Here is a 25,077-nt window from a genome sequence, read left to right as displayed (position 1 = left end):
TACTATTTTGTTGTTTGCTAGAATACCATTTTGCGATTTCACACTTAAGCAAATGTTTGAAAACTCTGGATCTCCTTCCTTCATGGTGGCTGCCATTTTTTTTTTTTGTGCCGCACGCGCAGAGCTGATTCAATTCTATATTCTGCGCGGAATGCAGGGCTTTCCACAAGCGTCGGCTGCCGGCCGTACAGCCGACTACACAATTAAGTCCAGCCGGCTACTTTAATGACTATTATTTTTGTAGCCCACAGGCTCTAAATATTAATTTTCGATTTTAATTAGATTTTATCTAATGGACTGACAATAATGTCAAACTGAACCGCACTCATTTAAGTTGTGATTCGCACTGTTTGTACCGATAATAACCAGAAATTCCCCGCCGACTTCGTTGATCAGGGAGAGTAACTCATCCGCGTCCCTGACATGCGGTGTGGGCGCGCACGCTCAGCGGAGGCAGTAGTGTGTCGGAGGCGACATCGGAGGGAACAGAAGCGGAGATAACGCTTATTTTGTCTCCGGTAAACCAGTCTTCTCTCGTTCAATTATGTGCTGGCATCAAAAGACACTGTTGGTTGTAAATGAAACCAAACTGAGTTGTTGGAGTGTATTTGCATACACAAATGGAGAAATGTTCGCGGAGTGTTTAATTGCGTAGCCCCACTGCAGACCGTTGTCGTTGTTAATTCATAGCATGCTCAACTGCGTGAATGTGTCATGCACCGAAAATAAGAGATTTACAAGCCAGGAACGCCTCATGATGCAATACGCAAGAAAAGAAAAGAAGATTTGCTGCCATTTTACTTTGTATTTGAGTAAAGTGAATAAATAAATTGTCTGTGGAAAATACATTTAATCCTGGGAACTGCGTGCACAGGAGTTTATTTTGTGTTTACTCCCCCCGGCTGGCTACTTATTTGTCATGGCTGGCTAGTATGAGCCTTAGTGGAAAGCCCTGGGAATGCGTAAATGTCAAGTTCGATTTTAGATTTACGAACCCGAAAAAAATGTCAGAAAACCGGCGTTAAAAAAAAATTTCAACCGCACAAACGGCACTCACCCGCCCGGTGGACCGGAAACAGAAAATTTTTTAATAATGGCCTGATTTTAACATTTTTAACATGAAGTTAGTTTCGTTGATGTTATAACTCTTCATTGATGGAAACGTGAGTGCAAAACTGTTCATGACAACTGCAGTCCTAAAGTTACCAAGTCAACTGTAGTCCTCAACCGTAAAAGCATTACTGTAAGTGTCCAGAGCGTCTTCCAAGTGTGACTTTCGACTATCCGTATGGCCGTCCTCCACCGGAGCAATGTGATGAGACTCTAACCAGACGTAGGGCATCAGGATGGATCAGGCAGGTCCGAGGAGCAGAAGAGGTCAGCATCTCGATCTCAGGATTGACATGTAACTCAGAGGGAAGGGGTGGGGGAGAAAACACAGGTTGTTATAGTAGTGCTTGAAAGTTTGTGAACCCTTTAGAATTTTCTATATTTCTGCATAAATATGACCTAAAACATCATCAGATTTTCACACAAGTCCTAAAAGTAGATTAAAAGAACCCAGTTAAACAAATGAGACAAAAATATTATACTTGGTCATTTATTTATTGAGGAAAATTATCCAATATTACATATCTGTGAGTGGCAAAAGTACAGTGGTGCTTGAAAGTTTGTGAACCCTTTAGAATTTTCTATATTTCTGCATAAATATGACCTAAAACATCATCAGATTTTTACACAAGTCCTAAAAGTAGATAAAGAGAACCCAGTTAAACAAATGAGACAAAAATATTATACTTGGTCATTTATTTATTGAGGAAAATGATCCAATATTACATATCTGTGAGTGGCAAAAGTATGTGAACCTCGAGGATTAGCAGTTAATTTGAAGGTGAAATTAGAGTCAGGTGTTTTCAATCAATGGGATGACAGTCAGGTGTGAGTGGGCACCCTGTTTTATTGAAAGAACAGGGATCTATCAAAGTCTGATCTTCACAACACATGTTTGTGGAAGTGTATCATGGCACGAACAAAGGAGATTTCTGAGAACCTCAGAAAAATCGTTGTTGATGCTCATCAGGCTGGAAAAGGTTACAAAACCATCTGTAAAGAGTTTGGACTCCACCAATCCACAGTCAGACAGATTGTGTACAAATGGAGGAAATTCAAGACCATTGTTACCCTCCCCAGGATTGGTCGACCAACAAAGATCACTCCAAGAGCAAGGCGTGTAATAGTCGGTGAAGTCACAAAGGACCCAGGGTAACTTCTAAGCAACTGAAGGCCTCTCTCACATTGGCTAATGTTAATGTTCATGAGTCCACTATCAGGAGAACACTGAACAACAATGGTGTGCATGGCAGGGCTGCAAGGAGAAAGCCACTGCTCTCCAAAAAGAACATTGCTGTTCATCTGCAGTTTGCTAAAGATCATGTGGACATGCCAGAAGGCTATTGGAAAAATGTTTTGTGGACGGATGAGACCAAAATAGAACTTTTTGGTTTAAATGAGAAGCGTTATGTTTGGAGAAAGGAAAGCACTGCATTCCAGCATAAGAACCTTATCCCATCTGTGAAACATGGTGGTGGTAGTATCATGGTTTGGGCCTGTTTTGCTGCATCTGGGCCAGGATGGCTTGCCATCATTGATGGAACAATGAATTCTGAATTATACCAGCAAATTCTAAAGGAAAATGTCAGGACATCTGTCCATGAACTGAATCTCAAGAGAAGGTGGGTCATGCAGCAAGACAACGACCCTAAGCACACAAGTCGTTCTACCAAAGAATGGTTAAAGAAGAATAAAGTTAATGTTTTGGAATGGCCAAGTCAAAGTCCTGACCTTAATCCAATCGAAATGTTGTGGAAGGACCTGAAGCGAGCAGTTCATGTGAGGAAACCCACCAACATCCCAGAGCTGAAGCTGTTCTGTACGGAGGAATGGGCTAAAATTCCTCCAAGCCGGTGTGCAGGACTGATCAACAGTTACCGGAAATGTTTAGTTGCATTTATTGCTGCACAAGGGGGTCACACCAGATACTGAAAGCAAAGGTTCACATACTTTTGCCACTCACAGATATGTAATATTGGATCATTTTCCTCAATAAATAAATGACCAAGTATAATATTTTTGTCTCATTTGTTTAACTGGGTTCTCTTTATCTACTTTTAGGACTTGTGTGAAAATCTGATGATGTTTTAGGCCATATTTATGCAGAAATATAGAAAATTCCAAAGGGTTCACAAACTTTCAAGCACCACTGTATGTGAACCTCAAGGATTAGCAGTTAATTTGAAGGTGAAATTAGAGTCAGGTGTTTTCAATCAATGCGATGACAATCAGGTGTGAGTGGGCACCCCGTTTTATTTAAAGAACAGGGATCTATCAAAGTCTGATCTTCACAACATATGTTTGTGGAAGTGTATCATGGCATGAACAAAGGAGATTTCTGAGGACCTCAGAAAAAGCGTTGTTGATGCTCATCAGGCTGGAAAAGGTTACAAAACCATCTCTAAAGAGTTTGGACTCCACCAATCCACAGTCAGACAGATTGTATGCAAATGGAGGAAATTCAAGACCATTGTTGCCCTCCCCAGAAGTGGTCGACCAACAAATGGCCCTTTTCCACTACCCTTTTTCAGCTCACTTCAGCTCACTTCAGCCCGACACGGCTCGCGTTTCGACTACCAAAAACCAGCACGACTCAGCTCGCTTCAGCCCTGCTTAGCCCCTAAAACTCGCACGGTTTTGGAGTGGGGCTGAAGCGAGCCAAAGCGAGCCGAGTGAGGCTGGGGGCGTGAGCAGACACTCCCCTGTGCACTGATTGGTGAGGAGGAGTGTCCTCACATGCCCACACACGCCCCGCGAGCACGCTGGGATCTGTAAACACCGCAAACCCGGAAGGAGAAGAATTACGAATTACGAGAATTTCTGAAGCCTTATGCGCCTCGCCTCATCTATACGCTCTTGCCAGTATCTGTCCGCGTTGTCGGTGACAACAAGCCACAGCACCAAGACCAGCAACACTAACGACTTCATGTCCTCCATGTTTATTGTTTACTATTCGGGTCGTGAGACTACCGCTTAAAAGCTCACTGATGTCACTGTTTGCGCTGCTTAACGACATCACGTTACTTCCACCCACTTTCGCTAACTCCACCCAATGTGTCCACCCACTTCCAGCCAGCACGGTTCAGCGCGGTTGTAGTCGAAATGCGACTCCAACAGCCCCGCTCAGCCCGACTCAGCACGGCACGGCTCAGCCCAACTCAGCCGCGTTTGTAGTGGAAAAGCGGCAAAAGATCACTCCAAGAGCAAGGCGTGTAATAGTCGGCAAGGTCACAAAGGACCCCAGGGTAACTTCTAAGCAACTGAAAGCCTCTTTCACATTGGCTAATGTTCATGAGTCCACCATCAGGAGAACACTGAACAACAATGGTGTGCATGGCAGGGTTGCAAGGAGAGAGCCACTGCTCTCCAAAAAGGACATTGCTGCACGATCACGTGGACAAGCCAGAAGGCTATTGGAAAAATGTTTTGTGGATGGATGAAACCAAAATAGAACTTTTTGGTTTAAATGAGAAGTGTTATGTTTGGAGAAAGGAAAACACTGCATTCCAGCATAAGAACCTTATCCCGTCTGTGAAACATGGTGGTGGTAGTATCATGGTTTGGGCCTGTTTTGCTGCATCTGGGCCAGGACGGCTTGCCATCATTGATGGAACAATGTATTCTGAATTATACCAGCAAATTCTAAAGGAAAATGTCAGGACATCTGTCCATGAACTGGATCTCAAGAGAAAGTGGGTCATGCAGCAAGACAACGACCCTAAGCACACAAGTCGTTCTACCAAAGAATGGTTAAAGAAGAATAAAGTTAATGTTTTGGAATGGCCAAGTCAAAGGCCTGACCTTAATCCAATCGAAATGTTGTGGAAGCACCTGAAGCGAGCAGTTCATGTGAGGAAACCCACCAACATCCCAGAGTTGAAGCTGTTCTGTACAGAGGAATGGGCTAAAATTCCTCCAAGCTGGTGTGCAGGACTGATCAACAGTTACCAGAAACATTTAGTTGCAGTTATTGCTGCACAAGGGGGTCACACCAGATACTGAAAGCGAAGGTTCACATACTTTTGCCACTCACATATATGTAATATTGGATCATTTTCTTCAATAAATAAATGAGCAAGTATAATGTTTTTGTCTCATTTGTTTAACTGGGTTCTCTTTATGTACTTTTATCTCACACACACACACACACACACACACCCACACACACCCCGCAGCAATAACTGCAACTAAACGTTTCCGGTTTGACCAGTTTATCAAAAGTGAGGTGCATAGAAATAAAATGCTCAGGACTAAAAATTGTGTGACCTGAATGCACTGGTTTCTCAGGCTATATAACTGGCCACAGATTTTTTTTTTCTTTTGTCCATTTGAATTGTAGTGCCAATACGTCTTAAGTAATTGGCATGGAATTGTTAAACCTTTGAGTTGTTGTGTATCTCCTGTTACTGTTGTCAGAATTGTGGCTCTTTCATTTTACCTTTTTTCTGATTTTGTTGCGCTTTTTTTTTGTGTTTACCTTTCACAAGGTGCACGTTCAGAGTGTGAAAGTAGGACAGAGCAGTAGGGAGAAGAAAGGACCTTTTTTGTTTTCCCCTGAAGGAAAGGATGTTTTTAGGAGATTCAATAAAAATGCATTAAGCAATGTCGTGCTGTTCAACTCACCTGATGTACCCTAACCCATATGACACACATTATTCTTGACATTTTAGCAAAGAAGATCCAAATGCACTCAAGTTAACTTTGGAGCTTTGTTCTCTGTGGAATGATATTTGACAATGTGCATCATTTCTTGTCTGGTTGTTTGAGAAGGCCAGTTTGGTGTAGTGGCTTGGCTGGATGCAGTATTGGGGGACATCTTGCGCTTATTTTGTTCAATACATTTTGTGTGTATGTGTGTGTGTGTGTATACACACACACACACACACACACACACACACACACACAGTGGGGCAAAAAAGTATTTAGTCAGTCACCAATTGTGCAAGTTCTCCCACTTAAAAAGATGAGAGAGGCCTGTAATTTTCATCATGGGTATACCTCAACTATGAGAGACAAAATGAGAAAAAAAAATCCAGAACATCTCATCTCATTATCTCTAGCCGCTTTATCCTGTTCTACAGGGTCGCAGGCAAGCTGGAGCCTATCCCAGCTGACTACGGGCGAGAGGTGGGGTACACCCTGGACAAGTCGCCAGGTCATCACAGGGCTGACACATAGACACAGACAACCATTCACACTCACATTCACACCTACGGTCAATTTAGAGTCACCAGTTAACCTAACCTGCATGTCTTTGGACTGTGGGGGAAACCGGAGCACCCGGAGGAAACCCACGTGGACACGGGGAGAACATGCAAACTCCGCACAGAAAGGACCTCGCCGGCCACGGGGCTCGAACCCGGACCTTCTTGCTGTGAGGCGACAGCGCTAACCACTACACCACCGTGCCGCCCTATCCAGAAAATCACATTGTCTGATTTTTAAAGAATTTATTTGCAAATTATGGTGGAAAATAAGTATTTGGTCAATAACAAAAGTTCATCTCAATACTTTGTTATATACCCTTTGTTGGCAATGACAGAGGTCAAACGTTTTCTGTAAGTCTTTACAAGGTTTTCACACACTGTTGCTGGTATTTTGGCCCATTCCTCCATACAGATCTCCTCTAGAGCAGTGATGTTTTGGGGCTGTGGCTGGGCAACACGGACTTTCAGCTCCATCCAAAGATTTTTTATGGGGTTGAGATCTGGAGACTGGCTAGGCCACTCCAGGACCTTGAAATGCTTCTTACGAAGCCACTCCTTCGTTGCCCGGGTGGTGTGTTTGGGATCATTGTCATGCTGAAAGCCCCAGCTACGTTTCATCTTCAATGCCCTTGCTGATGGAAGGAGGTTTTCACTCAAAATCTCACGATACATGGCCCCATTCATTATTTCCTTTACACGGATCAGTCGTCCTGGTCCCTTTGCAGCAAAAGAGCCCCAAAGCATGATGTTTCCACCCCCATGCTTCACAGTAGGTATGGTGTTCTTTGGATGCAACTCAGCATTCTTTCTCCTCCAAACACGACAAGTTGAGTTTTTACCAAAAAGTTCTATTTTGGTTTCATCTGACCATATGACATTCTCCCAATCCTCTTCTGGATCATCCAAATGCTCTCTAGCAAACTTCAGACGGGCCTGGACATGTACTGGCTTAAGCAGTGGGACATGTCTGGCACTGCAGGATTTGAGTCCCTGGCGGCGTAGTACGTTACTGATGGTAGCCTTTGTTACTTTGGTCCCAGCTCTCTGCAGGTCATTCACTAGGTGCCCCCGTGTGGTTCTGGGATTTTTGCTCACCGTTCTTGTGATCATTTTGACCCCACGGGGTGAGAGCTTGCGTGGAGCCCCAGATCAAGGGAGATTCTCAGTGGTCTTGTATGTCTTCCATTTTCTAATAATTGCTCCCACAGTTGATTTCTTCACACCAAGCTGCTTACCTATTGCAGATTCAGTCTTCCCAGCCTGGTGCAGGTCTACAATTTTGTTTCTGGTGTCCTTTGACAGCTCTTTGGTCTTGGCCATAGTGGAGTTTGGAGTGTGAATGTTTGAGGTTGTGGACAGGTGTCTTTTATACTGATAAGTTCAAACAGGTGCCATTAATACAGGTAACGAGTGGAGGACAGAGGAGCCTCTTAAAGAAGTTGTTACAGGTCTGTGAGAGCCAGAAATCTTGCTTGTTTGTAGGTGACCAAATACTTATTTTACCGAGGAATTTACCAATTAATTCATTAAAAATCCTACAATGTGATTTCCTGGATTCTTTCCCCCATTCTGTCTCTCATAGTTGAAGTGTACCTATGATGAAAATTACAGGCCTCTCTCATCTTTTTAAGTGGGAAAACTTGCACAATTGGTGGCTGACTAAACACTTTTTTGCCCCACTGTATGTGTGTGTGTGTGTGTGTGTGTGTGTGTGTGTGTGTATATATATATATATATATATATATATATATATGTATACACACACACACACACACACGTGTATGTATATTTTATATATATATACACACACATACACGTGTGTGTGTGTGATGTTTTATTTTTATATATATATATATATATATATATATATATATATATATATATATATATAAACATCTCACACACACACATGTGTATGTATGCATGTGTGATATGTGTGTGTGTATATAATTTTATATATATTTAATTTTTGCGGTCCGGTTTCCATCAAATCCTGCACTCTGATTAGGTGGCGAGCGGGTCTGTATCCTACGATACGGACCCCAGTTACGGACCTCTGGCGACTCACTGGTTCACAACAACAAACATAGTAGCAATTTTTGTCAACATTTATTTTCGCATTTCTCAGGAGAATAGCATTAATCTTACATCATGGATAGTGATAACGACAGTGTTCACAGCGAAAGCGAGTTTTACTACCCTGAGGAAGAAGAAATAAAAGAAAACATTTCAGGAGAAAGCTAAAAACCTGTAACTGCTGCTAACGCCGAGCAAAAACATGGCTGAATCCTGAGTGACTCCTATTTGTATAAATAGGGGACTACATCGGCGGCATAGTGCACTTGTATACCATTTGCATTTCAGCCATGAATGAGGATTCAAAATGGCATTAATTTTACATCATGGATAGTGATAACGACAGTGTTCACTGAGAAAGCGAGTTTTACTACCCTGAGGAAGACAAAATAAAAGAAACCATTTCAGGAGAAAGTTAAAAATCTGTAACTTGCTAACGCCGAGCAAAAACATGGCTGAATCCTGAATGACTCAGTTTTGTATAAATAGGGGACTACATAGGCGGCAAAATGTCTTTTTTTTTTTGGGGGGGGGGGTTCCTGCCATGGAAGTGCACTTGTATACTGAGGAGGAAGCAATTTGCATTCCAGCCATGAATGAGGATTCAAAATGGCGGCTCGGCTCGGTTTCCCCTTTCGGGTGCTCTCGTTTTCTGTTAGAATTTGGTAAAGGAAAAAAATAAATATATATTATTTTACCAGCTTAAGGTCGGTCTGTATAGTGAAATACCGTGACCTCGGCCTCGGTCAGTACTTTCAAGTACTTTCACGGTATTTCACGATATGGACCTCCCAGCTGGTAAATAACATATATGTATGGATATGTGTGTATAAAATATGAATGAGAGATGCCCCTTTTCCACCAAAGCAGTTCCAGGGCTGGTTCGGGGCCAGTGCTTAGTTTGGAACCGGGTTTTCTGTTTCCACTGACAAAGAACTGGCTCTGGGGCCAGAAAAACCGGTTCCAGGCTAGCACCAACTCTCTGCTGGGCCAGAGGAAAGAACCGCTTACGTCAGCGGGGGGCGGAGTTGTTAAGACCGACAACAATAACAAGACCGCAAAAGATCGCCATTTTTAAACAACGAGAAGCAGCAGCTGTACAAACGCGAAGTCATCCATTATTATTATTGTTGTTGTTGTTGCTGCTGCTGCTTCTTCCGCGTTGTTTTTGCTTCGATATTCGCGCCAAGGTTTATGCAAACGGAGCGACGTAACTGACGTCTACAGCGACGTAATGACGTATACAACGACGTAACTGACATATACAGCGACGTAATGATGTGTTTTCTCTTAGCACCGCGAGCGATGGAAAAGCAAGCTGGTTCTCAGCTGGCTCGCAAGTTGAACGAGTTGTGAACCAGCACCAGCACTGGCTCCGAACCAGCCCTGGAACTGATTTGGTGGAAAAGGGGTATGAGATTCCAAATGTGCATTCACTACTCTCCTCCATCATCATGCAGCAGCTGCCAACTGGGGAGGGTGAAAGTGAACATGTGCTCCTTTGAGACACATTAAGCCAGTCAAGCACTTCTTTTCAAACTGTCAGAGAGCAGCAGAACACTGTCCTCCTTGGCAGTGTAGATCTCTACCCTCTTCCACATTCTTGAGCTCATAGGTGCCTGTGATTTGGCTATCCATCCATCCATCCATCCATCCATTATCTGTAGCCACTTATCCTGTTCTACAGGGTCGCGGGCAACCTGGAGCCTATCCCAGCTGACTATGGGTGAGAGGCGGGGTACACCCTGGACAAGTGACCAGGTTATCACAGGGCTGACACAGAGACCTATGGTCAATGTAGAGCCACCAAGTAACCTAACCCGCATGTCTTGGGAAACCGGAGCACCCAGAGGAAACCCACGCAGACATGGAGAGAACATGCAAACTCCACACAGAAAGACCCTCACCGGCCACTGGGTTCGAACCCAGGACCTTCTTGCTGTGAGGCAACAGCGCTAACCACTACACCACCATGCCGCCTCCTGTGATTGGCTAGTGTCTCTGTAATTGACAGAGAAGCACGTGTATGCCATCCCTCCCACTCAGAAAGCACAATCAGTTTTGCTCCCTTAGATAAATTCTACAAATGGCTGTGGCATTGTTGGGATTTCAACTTGCAATCTGTTGCTCGGGCGTATGTGCAATGAAGAAACTTTGAGAGGAAGTAGAATAAAAATTAAAATCTAGCCTCCTCTCAGTGAAATTTAACTTTTGTTAATTGCAGTATAAATTTGCTCAAATTGCAGTTGTTTTGCCTAAAGAAAAATACAAAGCCTCCTGATGGGCCAAAAGTATAATTTGTAAGATTTCAATTATGAATTAAATTTATAATACAGATGGTTAGTTTTTATCCCCTGCTGGCCGAAAGGCCCGAAGGGGGATTGTTGTTGCGATGTCCGTCAGTTTGTCTGTCCATCCCAGGAAGGGTACTCTCCTTCTGAAATCAACTCCTCTCACAATTTTTTTTGGAGGAATTTCACGAAACTTGACCGGATTCTTTGTTATATGTCAGTAATGCGCATATTGCAATTTCGTTATTAGCAAGAAAACTTGCTAATAAAAGTGGAAGACATTGTTGCGGAAGAAGACCTGAGGAGTTGTGGCTCAGCCTAGACATAGAAGGGATCAGTTATCATGAATGTTTGATATTACAATTTGTGATCTATGAATTGTTTGTTTTTCAAATGCAGTACAGTGGAATATCAAAGGCATCGAAAATACTGACTCGCTACTTAGCGCAAAAGTTGGAACCTTTAAGGAGAGAGGGTTTAATAAAAGAAAAAAAAAGAACTATTAACTTGGTTCCAGGAGCCATACTCACTACTGCCTTTGAGGAATAATGTTGTTGGTCTTCTCGCATTACTGTCTCTACTGTGAAAGAGGCACTCCTTCAAAAGTAAATGGCTGAGCCAAAGTAGCTGATCACAAGATGTGCCTTTTGTAAACCCTGAAAAAACCATGTGAGGGGAGCAGTTGAGCCAGATAGCCTTCCCCCACCATATTTGGGGCACTTCTGTAAGTGACGTCTTAGGACAATGTAGTTGCTTTTGTGATCTATGATCTGGTGAATGCAGAACTCTTTCTGAATAGGAGTTTAACAGAATGTACTTAAAGCTACTTGAGGTAGTCATGTTCTTTGAGTCACAGCCAGTGAATCGGTCACACCGACATGACCCTGAATCAGTGTGACATTGATGAACTGCCATTAGCATTACTGCTTTGACAGCTAGTGTCGCAAGAACCAGTGTGATTTGCTGCGGACATCCCCATCCCCAGATCCTCGTTTCCTCAGGTTTGACTATTTTAGATAGAATGTAAGATGAGACTGCATTGTCTTCACACCGGCTCCGTTTTGGCTGGTGTGTGTGACCCGCTTGTGAGGGGTAGTTGTCCCGGTTCATGTCTCAACAGTTGTTTTGGTTTGAAGAGGTGGGCAGTGAAGGAGGGATCACATGATAATGATCTCATCCTTGTGAAGGGAACAATTGTTCCAATGCCTGAAAGAGAATGAGGAATGTGCTAGTATAATACAATTGACTTTGTAATGAATCTGATGTAATTGGCTTGGTGAGAGAAGTTTGAAGTCTATGGTGTGTATATTGTGATTTGATTTGTATAATTGATTAATGGTTCCTGTTTTATGAGACAGCTGTGCTTTGGTTTTGCTATTTTACATATTTCATTCACACCAATAATACTGCCATGGTGCTAATCTGATTATTCAGTCATGCTGTGAGAGTTTTCATAATGTTCATGTGTGCTCATTGTGCTGTGGGGGGGACTGTCTCTTGTGCCCTTGAGGGCTCAAACATTTCCTGACAGCTACAAATGCTTTTATTAGTTTTTGTTCTGCGCTGTTTTGTCTTAAGAGATGTAATGTGGTTGTAGCAGTGTCAGCACTGTAAACCCCATCGAATGTCCTTGGTGTGCCGACATGCCTTTCCTGGTTTGGAAATTTGCATTCCAACCCCCCCCAAGTTGTTCTGTCATTGGCTTAGTCACCCCATCATGGTTTCTTCCTATGCAGAATTGTCCAGTTGGAGGTGCTAGCTGCCTGTAGTGCAATAGGATTGGCCAGCCTGCTCTCGATGCCAGTGCTTTCATTTAAGAGGCAGTCTAGACTGCAGTGACAGGCGTTTCATGAGGAGGGAGCTGCAGGATCACACGTCACTACTCTCAACCTCACGATTTTTCTTTTCTTTTTTTTCCCCTTTTTTTCTTTTTTTTTTCTTCCCCGATACTTTTTTTTTAAGGATTATCTGATCACTCTGATGCTTTGTCATTCTTGTCTTTAGTACATCACATCATGCCATTTTCCTCATTCTTCCCAGATCATATTTAATCTGTCCATCTCTTAGTCTGTCATTTTCCAGCCCATTATCATTCCTCCCTCTCCAGTTCAAAAAGGTTTTCTCAATACTGCATTGTGTGAAGGTGAGTAGAGCAGATAATAGTTTACTGCAGTCAGTGCAGCAGTTTTTTTTCTCTGTCTCTTCGCACTTACCTTTTTCCTTGCTCCCCCTTTTTTTCCCCTCCTGTAGTGCAACAGGTACTATTTGTGCCTTCTGGATGTGTGTGAACATGTGAAACAGGAGATGAAGTACAGGTGTATGTATCATGTAGAGTTTGAGTATCACTTGTGTTCAAAGCTGCCCAGGTTTAGTCTGTCCAAGGAGAGTGAGTAGACTTTACTGTTTCTAATCTGTAATAATCATTATTTATATTTACCTTATTTTGGTACATGTTTCTTGTTAGATTAATTACCTGTGTATTTATTGATTTTGCCTAAGATAGAATTTGGTTCTTTCTAATATCAGAGAGGGTGCTAAAAGGTTATAACATTTATGACTAAATCTGTATAATAAATTGCAGTACTCTCAGGGTTATGGCAAAGGGGCAGTTGTGAAAGGGCATGCATGTCTTTAACCTTTGTACATAAATCGGTAAGCCACGTGTAACTCGTATGCAGTCATATGTAGCATTGAATGATTCATAAAATATCTCCGCTTAATGCAATGCAATCTGAGCTTGTCTTATCTTTTTGTTATGACTATGATCTCAAAACAGGGATTATAATTGTTATGTAATTAATTTAAGACACATTGGCATCTTGACAGGATTCAGCACAATTGGCAGCACTTGGTTTGTCCCTTCAGTTCCATTTCACAGTAGAAAAACGATGTCCAGTGTCACCCAAATGTTGGTATTTTTGTATTGAAACAACCCAGTAATAGCCTTTTTTAATTTGTACCCAATGAATGGCTGAGCAAAATGTTAGGCTGAGTCATACTTCATGCCACAGCACTGTTGAATTGTTGGTTGCATTGTAATTTTCTGTAACAGCACAATTCTATCAACTGCAGAGCAGATTACAGGTGCGTATTAATCTCCTTCTTCTAAAATTCCCCCATTTCCACTCACACTGAAAACTGTATATTTTACGTTATTATACTGTAATGGTGTCATGTGGGAATGGGAGGAAAATGGCAAAGTTAAAAGGTTAATCTTCCATCTGTCGACCTAGTAACATTTTACTGAAATCTTTTGCCATGGCTTCAGTGTGAATCAGAACCATCAGATTTACGTGTTGACAATTTGTGATGTTGCTCCTGGTGACATAAATGATGCAGTGATATTGTGATGGCACTACTCATACTGCCTTGATGTAAAGCACATGGTGGCAAACGTAAAACAACAAGCCAAGAAAACATTGGCAGATACAGCATGAGCACCGTATCCACAGGGGATGCTTTCCAAGATATAACACGGATAGCCAAAACTGAATAGGAGCTAATCATTTGTAAAAAAAAAAAATGTCATGTACATGCATATTTATGATGGTTTAATTTATAAACTAAACACAATGACCTCAAAATAGTAGCAAAGAATAAAATAAGTTATAGAAATATACTGTAATAAGTTGTGTTCTCCCCCCAGGATTCTGACATTTCCACTTAATGTTTATCATAGGGGGCGGCACAGTGGTTAGCACTGTTGCCTCACAGCAAGAAGGTCCTGGGTTCGAGCCCAGTGGCCAGCGAGGGCCTCTGTGTGGAGTTTGCATGTTCTCCCCATGTCTGTGTGGGTTTTCTCTGGGTGCTCCGGTTTCCCCCACATTCCAAAGACATGCAGGTTAGGTTAAATTGACCGTAGGTGTGAATGTGAGTGAATGGTTGGTTGTCACTGTGTTAGCCCTGAGATAACCTGGCAACTTGTACAGGGTATACTGCGCCTCCCACCCATAGTCAGCTGGGATAGGTTCCAGCTTGCCTGTGACCCTGTAGAACAGGATAAGCAGCTACAGATAATGGATGGATGTTTATCATGGTTGAGGTCCAGAGACAAATGCAAGTGTGAAAACCTTTTGTTTACCCAGGATAGTCAAAGCAACAAAAACCACAAGGCATGAAAAATACAACGAGCATCGGCACAGAAAATAAAAACAAATGTAAGACAAACTAATAGAAGCTGGGTTAGATAAGGCAAGTAATAAGTGAAAGCAGGTATGCATGGTTATGTGGGAACTGACATTCGAGGGGTCATGCTTGTGCGCTTGAGTGAGTCGGTGGATACGACGGTCCAACTGTATAAGCAAAAATGTTATAAATGGCCATTGTTTGAACAAAACAAATGCTCCGACACAAGACGACAACTCTCTTTCAACAGGGACGTGATGCAGCTCGACTTGTGCCATGTTGCTAACTAGCTAACGTCTCATCTTGGGCTTTTCACAGCAATTGACTGGCTACCTCATCAGTTATCCACCATATCTGGTCCCGCATGGTTCATGCTTCATAGCATTCTGTTAAATACAGTCAGGTGGGAATATATGATATCTGTTGCTTTTTCTTTCTGCAAGATTGAGTGGGACTGAATTTTTATCAACGATTCAGTATTGTTTTTACCACCTATAATGATGGATTTCATATGAGAAAAGGGCTTATATTATTTAAAGTATGTCAGGACTTTGAGGTAAAGCTGTGCCTTTAAGTTTTGTAATGCGGCAAAGTCTTCAGGACCTCATCTTGTTTTATGCCATTGTAACAACTTTGAGAGCGGGTAATGAGGAACTGGAGACAGGTACTGCAATGCAAGGTGCGCTTTAATTTTATTTACACTCTTCAGTGACTTCTACCACGTAAGCGCACTATACACACAAACACGCACGACGGGGTGATCTAGCTCTCTCTCCCATTACTGGCTATCTGAAAGATGCACAGAGACACATGTTAATAGACAGCCAGTAATTGGACACAGGTGTATCTGGTCACATGTTACCTGCTGGTTCAACCTGACTCCTCGCTGATCACCGCCAACGCTCGACCACACCCTCGCTGCTACAGCCGTGTATACTGAATCCTATTTAGATTTGGTACATAGACAGATTATCCAGAGAATAAAAATCATGCACTTTCAGGGAAAATAAGGTTGCATCTAGCACCCTTGAGTGATCTTTGGTTTGTGTCTCTGTGGAAAAGCTCTTATTGGATAGGGTTTTCCTTTCATGGATGGTTCCAAATAGAAACCCTTTAGGAAGCTAAGAATATTCAAAGCCAAATGCTATCCAAAACATCCTTGAGAAATGCATTTTGTGTGTGTGTGTGTGTGTGTGTGTGTGTGTGGTTCCACTTTCAAGTCATAAAATCCTGCTCATTTTTTTGCCAAGTTAAGGTGTACGGAGATATTCAACCTTTAAACAGCTAAGTACTGATAAAAATTTGTGTCCACCACAGTTTACACTCGTAATGGAAATTTGTCAATATACAATGTGTGACCTGAAAATGTACATTTAACTTTTTTAAAAACATCCTCTTATGACACCAAATGGTACAAATCTTCATTAACAGAAATATAATCAGAGTTCAGTAGTTAATCATACTGGATAATACAGCACTGTGGCATTGAATCTTGGCATATATTGAGAGAACTGGTAACACCCAGACCTTGTGCCATGAAAAGATCATTGTGCCATTGTGACAGGATGTTGTGTACTCAAAGGCATAGGCTACTTGTGGCTTGGTGCTTTTGTGCACTGCATTGTATGTTTATGAAAAAGCAGCTTTGATGACTCTGCAGCATGAACATTGGAATGTCACCGAACCTGATCCTTTTAAAGCACATTTGGTATCAACAGCCATGTGATGTTTATATGAGAGATTCTGTAGATCACCTGACTTCTGCACACGAAATGTAAATGCTCTTACCTTGTTTACCTTTAATTCCCTTTAAACAAAAGGTTTAGTGTTTCACAAGAACATGCTATAGTTCCTGCCTGAATTAACTAAAATAGAAAGGATGCAGTAATTTGTTGTTGCATTCAGTACACATCTTTTGAGGATTTTTCTGAATGTAGCATTGATTTAACATTTCGCTCAGGAACACCAAGTATAATCCCCTGTGGTGACTGGTGACCTTTTGGTACTGTGATCTTTCAGCTCTGATTGTCTATTATAGATTCATATGAACACTAAACTGACGTCAGATTTACATGAATTGTATTTGGGAATAACAGGTTGTTAACATTCATTCCTGAATAATCAGGAAGTGATTAAAATCAGTGCTTCCTACAGGTTATTTCCTAAAGTGAAATGATATACAGTATCAGTCAAAAGTTTGGACACGCCTTCTAATTCAATGTTTGCTTTATTTTTATTAAATTAAGACACTTCATGTCTTAGTGATGATGACCCTTTACATTTCTCTTTACTTAGTTGAGCCGTTCTTGACTTCATATGGATTACTGCAGTTGTGGAGTAGGGCTATTTTCTGTATGTTTATTATTTACTGTTTATCTCAAATGTATTAAGAAGGTAAGAAATTGCACTAATTAACTTTTGATGAGGTACACCTGTTAATTGAAAGGCATTCCAGGTGACTACCTCATGAAGCTGGTTAAGATGATGCCAATAGTGTGCAAAGCATCAAGGTAAACGCTAAGTACTTATGTTTTGATTTTTAACACTTTATTTATTTATTTATTTATTTATTTATTCTCCCCCTTTACCTCATAATTCCATAGTTTTGATATCTTCACTATTGTTCTACACTGCAGAAAATAGTCAAGATACAGAAAAACCTATGAACAAGTCCAAACTTTTGACTGGTACTGTATACACCATTCTTTATAGAATTGTAATAGAGCATCTGATTAAAATTTTTTTTTTTGGACTTCGTTTATACATACAAGTAAAATTTTTAAAGAGCATGTTTAAAAAAAAAAAAGTTGCCTTCACGAAGGCTGCCTTGACTACAGTTTGTTAGTAGGTCTAGATCACAGATTTGGAAACTTTTCTGCAGCCAGTGACCCTTTCCACAGACCGAGATCTGTTGTATCTAACTATTAATCTAGCTATTCAAATATTAAACTCGTTTGTGTAATGTCATCATGTCATCATGTCATAATGTCATCATCTTTACTCTTATGGCAGCAATAAACATTTATTCCTAAGCATTCTGCCTTCAGAATGCAAACAAGTTACAGCATGTGAAAGTGGTTTATATAAAATGGGTTATATATTAACAGTAGTTAATATACAAACTTTTTTTTTTTTTTTTAATCAAAAACAGTTTGCCAGTATTTAAACTTGGACAAATTTATTTTGGTTTAGTTTAGTTTAAAGCATTTCAGTTCAATGATCAGCCCAAAAGCTATTGTTCTTATCAGGGCCGGTTCTGCCCTAATCTGGACCCGGGTGCAACATCGCGCAACACCCCCCCCCCCCCCCCCCCCCCCCAAAAAAAAACAAAAAACCACACACCAGTCTAAATCAGGACAACCATCACATAACTATAACTATAAACATTTTACATCAACTATTTTAACTAAATGGGCTATAATAAATGAGCCTGCAGCCACGGCGGGCTGCCTTAAAAAGTAACCATTTGCCCTACCTTAAAACTCGTTTTGCATTTTCTGCCTCCTTTTTTGTATTTTCGACCCTGCGTTTTTCTTTCCTTTTCTGAAAACCCGATTTGTGTCCAGACATTTTGTTCTGCTACCAACGAACTAACTCGTCAGGTCTCGGCTCTCGAGCCCGCGATGATTCCCGTGGGAGGGGCAACAATTGATACATTTTTACAAACAGCCAATAAACAGCCAATAGGGAGGCTGCAACGTTCAGGCGCTCCTTTGCTCAGAGACACTCAGTAATGCACTTATTCAGGAACAGAGAGAACTCTTTATTTTGTCTTATTTTTTGGGGCCCCTCTCCACACCAGTCCCGGGTGCAAATGCTACCGTTGCTACCCCTCCAGAACCGGCCCTGGTTCTTATGGTAGTGGAGAGAGCTGTCTAACACATTACTCCAAAATCGCTCATGGGTGCTTAGGTTGAGATCTGATTACTCCTCAAACCATTCGGATTGTATGCCCCATGTCAGCGCCACCACTCCCCCACTCTGAGGGAAACTATGGATTTAATTATGAAGCATGCAAATAACCATAGTGAAGGCTCACTCACAACCCGCTGTACGTGCTACTATGGGCGGTCTACGGTAAAAACTTTGGCAAAACTGTGCTTGAGACTTGTACGACACTTGCGTGTGTTCAGCACCGTAGAAGGTCGCAGACTGGCTGTGGAGACTTTTGGTCCTGCACATGCAAATTCTATGGGTCTTGTGAAAAATCAAGAATGCATACACTATGTACGGGTCCCGTATTCCTTTTGTACACCTGAACCAAGTCAGCAGCATGGCTAGTAGGGGCTTTGCGATGACCGTAAGATGCACGAGCGATGCACAGTCATTGTACAAGTGACGTGCCTCAGAAGTACTACACAAGTACTCCACACTTGCTATTTGTGCGGCCCCCAAGACAGAAGTACATCTCACTTTCTACTCCTATGTGTGGCATGTGCGCAGCGCATGCGACACGAGGGGCAAGACTCTGGGTATATATATTAGGGAGGAACCATGGAACCGATCATGTAACGTGTAGCATTGTAGAAGGGAAGAAGATGGCTGTTGCCATACCGCCGCAACGACTGAGGGAGTTGGATGCTTATAGGCAGATGATAGAAGCTGAGGAGCAGCACGAAGCGTTATATTGTTCTTTAGCCGAAAGACAGATGCAGAATGCTGCAGACACGCTGGTTTTATACCCACTCCTGGCTTGCGTCACACGCAAGTCATGAGTGATTGTCACGTGCTAATCACGTGCATCACACATGCTTCACAAGTGCGGCCCATACTCCTAGTGCAGGAAACTGGTAAAATGCAAGTCACACGCACTCCACACTCACTGACACACACTGATCATGTGTGTCAGACATACGCTTTCCACGGGCTAACGGCGCAATTTTTCCCACGCCTCAAGGAAGTCAGGCGTGCAACCTGTACTTGACAAGTACTTTGCCCGTACTCCTCCCCCAAACTTTCCCCTGGGTTCACTGCAACCCTGCGGCACGGCTTCGAGCTACCAAACCCTGCGACCCGTGCGTGTCAAACACTTATGGCGGGTTGTGAGTGTGGCATGAGATGTAGATTTGGATTAGGTTTGATGAATACGTAACTAATAATTGTATGCTACAAGTATAGCTTGACACGTGTAACTAAGATAAACTTTATCCTTATGTTGCTCACACTGTGCTAAAAATGCTTTGCAGCATCACATATTGTTGAGTGATGATTACTGCCTTCCCCAGTGATAAAGATGTAGATTGTAGTAAATGTAGTTTTATGGAAACCTATGAACTTCAGTTTTACACCAATAAAGGAGGAAGTTCATAGTTTTTACATAAAACTACATTTCTGATTTCCACAAACATGGTCTGACTGCAGCTGACGCATAGTAGCATATTTACAGTCCTCCCATGTTTCAGTGACTGTGACCCAATAATAATCCTGGTGAAAGCAGGAAGCTGTATTAGTGTAAGTGGGTAAAGGGTACTGATAGCCACAGTTTTGCTTAGGCTGGAGCATGGCCATACTGCTGGGGCTGAATTTGAATGCCAGTTCTAAAATCCTGCTGAGAAGCCAACATGAGGTGCAAATTTTGTACATTCCTCCTCTGTTGATAGCAAATTTCCATTAAGGATCAAATATTAATATGCTTGTGTTTTATAAATGTGTTTGGACATTTTAGGGTTTGCTTGAAAGGGTCATTCTAAAGTTGTTAGGTTTAGACTGAGATAACGGTCATTTGAAGTTCATCTCCCTTGTCTGACGAACACACACACCAACCACCACCTGTTTCTCCAGCTTTCTGGCTTTTTGCTCTTCTACAGTGTTTTTATCTATGTAATACATGCTGCTTCATGCATGTCCGGTGCTCCACAATAATTTCTTTCTTTATTGTTTTGACAGCTGAGGACTTCTTGGTCAACGGGACACAAAGAAATCCAAACAATGGAATGCCCTATCCTGCCTGCATTGCTCACAGCTTCAGAGACTTCTGAGGTTAAACGGCTTAGTTAGCAGTGTACCTCTCCCCCCTAGAACAAACACAGCCAGGGGAAGAAGAGTGTCAAACAAAAAAAGGGGCTTTTTTTTCTCTTTGAAAACAAAGCACCTTACTTTGTTTCATTTAGTGCTCCAGAGCTGTTTAATTTTATTTTAATCAAATTTAAGAACAGATACCAAGATGGATTTATCGTCATATCTATGGATGGTTGTACTTGGCTTCATCATCGCCTTCATCCTGGCATTTTCAGTGGGAGCCAACGACGTGGCAAACTCCTTTGGCACAGCAGTGGGCTCAGGAGTGGTCACATTGCGCCAGGCTTGTATCCTGGCCTCCATTTTTGAAACGCTGGGCTCCATGCTCCTTGGCGCCAAAGTGGGTGAGACTATTCGGAAGGGGATTATAGATGTCAGCTTGTACAATGACACTGTACCCATATTGATGGCAGGTGAGGTCAGCGCCATGGTCGGTAAGTTATTTTATTTATTTTTTTATTTAAACTAAATTAATTACGACCTAAAATAATGAATTGGGATTAAATGTGAAAATGTAAAGCAAATAACCAAACTGAATTTACTTTCTTTTTTAACTATGGACTGCCAATATTCTGCAGTAGAGTAAACACATAGTCATGTTATTTGAGGGCTGACTGATACTCCATTCAGATGCCAAGTTCTTGAACGGGGTCTTTATTTTCCCAGGAAATGTACACTAACTGATCCAGGAATGAAAGTGTAATGAGAGAATGTGTTGGACTACGCAGCATGATTCTTTCTTGTTTGTTTTCATTAACAAGTTTCTTCTTTCAATGTTTAAATATATTAAATAGTGACAGTATAGTGTATAAACTTAAGAAACAAGAGGGGAAGCATGTGGTTGAGAGACTCCCTGCCTGTGTGAGTTTCATGTATCACCTTCTTTCTCAGGGTCTGCAGTTTGGCAGCTCATTGCCTCATTCCTTAAGTTGCCCATTTCTGGAACCCATTGTATAGTGGGGTCTACTATCGGCTTCTCTATGGTAGCCATCGGCACCAAAGGAGTACAGTGGATGCAGCTAGTCAAAATCGGTATGATTTTAAACTGAGCCATATTTACTTGAGAACTCAATAGCTTTTTACAAATACATTAACTATGTACACTACTGGTCAATAGTTTGGACACACTTTCTAATTCTATGTTTTGTTTTGTTTTTTAATTATCCATCCATCATCTGTAGACGCTTATCCTGTCCTACAGGGTCGCAGGCAAGCTGGAGCCTATCCCAGCTGACTATAGGCGAGAGGTGGGGTACACCCTGGACAAGTCGCCAGGCCATTGCAGGGCTGACACATAGAGACAAACAACTATTCACATTCACACCTATGGTCAGTTTTTAGAGCCACCAATTAGCCTAACCTGCATGTCTTTGGACTGTGGGGGAAACCGGAGCACCCAGAGGAAACCCACGCAGACATGGGGAGAACATGCAAACTCCACACAGAAAGGCCCCCGTCGGCCGCTGGGCTCGAACCCAGAACCTTCTTGCTGTGAGGCGACAGTACTAACCACTACACCATCATGCCGCCGTGTTATTTTCTACATTGTTGAATGATGCTGAAGGCATCAAAACTCTGAAATAACACATGAAATTATCTCATCTCATCTCATTATCTCTAGCCGCTTTATCCTTCTACAGGGTCACAGGCAAGCTGGAGCCTATCCCAGCTGACTACGGGCGAAAGGTGGGGTACACCCTGGACAAGTCGCCAGGTCATCACAGGGCTGACACATAGACACAGACAACCATTCACACTCACATTCACACCTACGGTCAATTTCGAGTCACCAGTTAACCTAACCTGCATGTCTTTGGACTGTGGGGGAAACCGGAGCACCCGGAGGAAACCCACGCGGACACGGGGAGAACATGCAAACTCCGCACAGAAAGGCCCTCGCCGGCCCCGGGGCTCGAACCCAGGACCTTCTTGCTGTGAGGCGACAGCGCTAACCACTACACCACCGTGCCGCCCACATGAAATTATGTAGTAAGCAAAAATAGTCTAAACAAAATGTTTTCTATTTTAGATTCTTTGGAGTAGCCACCTTCTGCTCTGATGACAGCTGTGCACACTCTTGGTATTCTCTCATCCAGTTTCATGAGATAGTCACATGGAATGATTTTCCAGCAGTCTTGGAGTTCTCTTACATGTTGAGCACTTCTTGGCTGCTTTTCTTTTACTCTGCAGTCTAATTCATCCCAAACCATCTTAGTTGGGTTTAGGTCAGGTGATTTATGGAGCCCAGATCATCTAATGCAGCATTCCTTCACCCTCCTTGTTAGTTAAATAGCCCTTACATAGCCTGGAGGTGTGTTTTGGGTCACTGTTCCATTGAAAAACAAATGATGGTCCCACAAAGCATAAATCAGATGAGATGGCATGTCATTGCAGAATGCTAGTTAAGTGTGCCTTAAATTTTGAATAAACCACCAATAGCATCACCAACAAAGCTTGTTGTGTGCGAGCTAGCCAACAACTTTCATTAGTTGTTCGACAGTGTTTAGCAGCAGCAAATTGCTTTCCTCCTCTGTATACAAGTGCGCTTCCATGGCAGGGAAAAAGAAACTACCACTGCTGCCTATGTAGTGCCCTATTTATACAAATAGGAGTCATTCAGGATTCAGCCATGTTTTTGCTCCGTGTCATGGCTGAATCCTGAATGACTCCTATTTGTATAAATAGGGCACTACATAGGCAGCAGTGGTAGTTTCTTTTTCCCTGCCATGGAAGCGCACTTGTATACAGAGGAGGAAAGCAATTTGCTGCTGCTAAACACTGTCGAACAACTAATGAAAGTTGTTGGCTAGCTCGCACACAACTGTTAACAGTGACAGCGCGCACTGATCGCTATTGAGAGAAAGTAGCCCCAAGCAATTACAAGGTGTGACTTTTTGGACTACAAGGGTTTTGTTATGCTAATAAATCACTCATTCGAACACGAGCTGTTTTGAGAAGAAAAACGTGTTACTTTGCAGACCCCAGGAAACCTGCCGGAACTACTTGTGCACTGACCAACACTGTACAATATCTAGGCTCACAGAACACTGTCGGGGGTAAGTCAGTGTGGATGCACGACACTGCTGACGGGGATACCATATAGATTCATGTCAAAAATCCCGAACTATCCCTTTAATGTAGGATCTAATCTGAGTTGCTATTAATTAATGATTTTCTGAGGCTGGTAACTCTAATGAACTTATCCTCTGTAGCAGACAGAAGTCTTGGTCTTCCTTCCCTGGGACGGTCCTCACAAAAGCTAGTTTGATCAGAGCTTTTGATGGTTTTTGCAACTGCACTTGAAGATGCATTCAGAGTATGCAATTTTCTGGACTGACTGAACTTCGTGTCTTAATGATGGATGATGTTTCTCTTTACTTAGTTGAGCGGTTCTTGACATAATATGGATTACTACAGTTGTGGAATAGGGCTATTTGCTATATTTGTATTATTTACTATTGACTGATCTCAGACACATTAAGAAGGTCAAAAATTGCACTAATTAACTTTTGACGAGGCACACCTGTTAATTGAAAAGCATGCCAGGTGACTCCCTCATGAAGCTGGTTAAGATAATGCCAATAGTGTACAAAGCATCAAGGTAAACGGTGGCTACTTTGAAGAATCTAAAATATGACACTTATTTTTTAAAATAAAAACACTACTTGTTTGCCACATAATTCCATATATCTTATTTCATAGATGTGATATTGTCATTGACCATTTTATACATTGTAGAGCAAAATTAATAAAATCCTGTGAATGTGTAGATGTGTCCAAACCTTTGATTGATACTGTACATTGTATTGTATTGCATTGTTCCTATCAGTATAGCGTTTGCCTTCTTGTTATGAAATAACTGAAATAATTTGTCTGCTTTAGTTGCCTCCTGGTTCATCTCTCCTCTGCTATCAGGCCTCATGTCTGGCCTACTCTTCTATGTCATCGGATATTTCATTCTTAATAAAGTAAGTTTAAAGCCACATGTTTTCAGAATTATCTCTGCTGTAGGTACTTGTCTTATATATTTTGTATGTATTTTTGTATGTACAGTGACACAATTTTCATGCTTTTGCCTCTTTATACCACCACAATGGATTTGAAATGAAGTAATGAATATGACTGAAGTGTACAGCTTTAATTCAGGGGGTTTAAGAAAAATGTGTCAATGGAAAAAAACCTCAAATTTTAAAAAAATAATTTCAGGGAATAATATAAAATAATTAATAAAAAGTGGTACAGTATGTCCC

The 25,077-nt window shown here is 41.9% G+C and overlaps 1 protein-coding gene across 2 annotated transcripts in view; it reads left to right on the top strand.

Moving 5' to 3' along the window:
* slc20a2 (solute carrier family 20 member 2) overlaps positions 1-25,077 on the top strand; it is a 75,295-nt gene that overhangs the window by 19,420 nt on the left and 30,798 nt on the right. For both annotated transcript variants that reach the window (XM_060931911.1, XM_060931910.1), the window contains exons 2-4: positions 20,696-21,261; positions 21,719-21,859; positions 24,710-24,795. In XM_060931911.1, the coding sequence (XP_060787894.1) occupies positions 20,973-21,261; positions 21,719-21,859; positions 24,710-24,795 (516 nt within the window). In that variant the 5' untranslated portion in view covers positions 20,696-20,972. The remainder of the gene's footprint in view (positions 1-20,695; positions 21,262-21,718; positions 21,860-24,709; positions 24,796-25,077) is intronic.

The sequence above is a fragment of the Neoarius graeffei genome, chromosome 10 (assembly GCF_027579695.1).
Source record: "Neoarius graeffei isolate fNeoGra1 chromosome 10, fNeoGra1.pri, whole genome shotgun sequence".
In the NCBI taxonomy this organism is placed as follows: Eukaryota; Metazoa; Chordata; class Actinopteri; order Siluriformes; family Ariidae; genus Neoarius; species Neoarius graeffei.
This window is presented reverse-complemented; position numbering and strand designations above follow the sequence as displayed.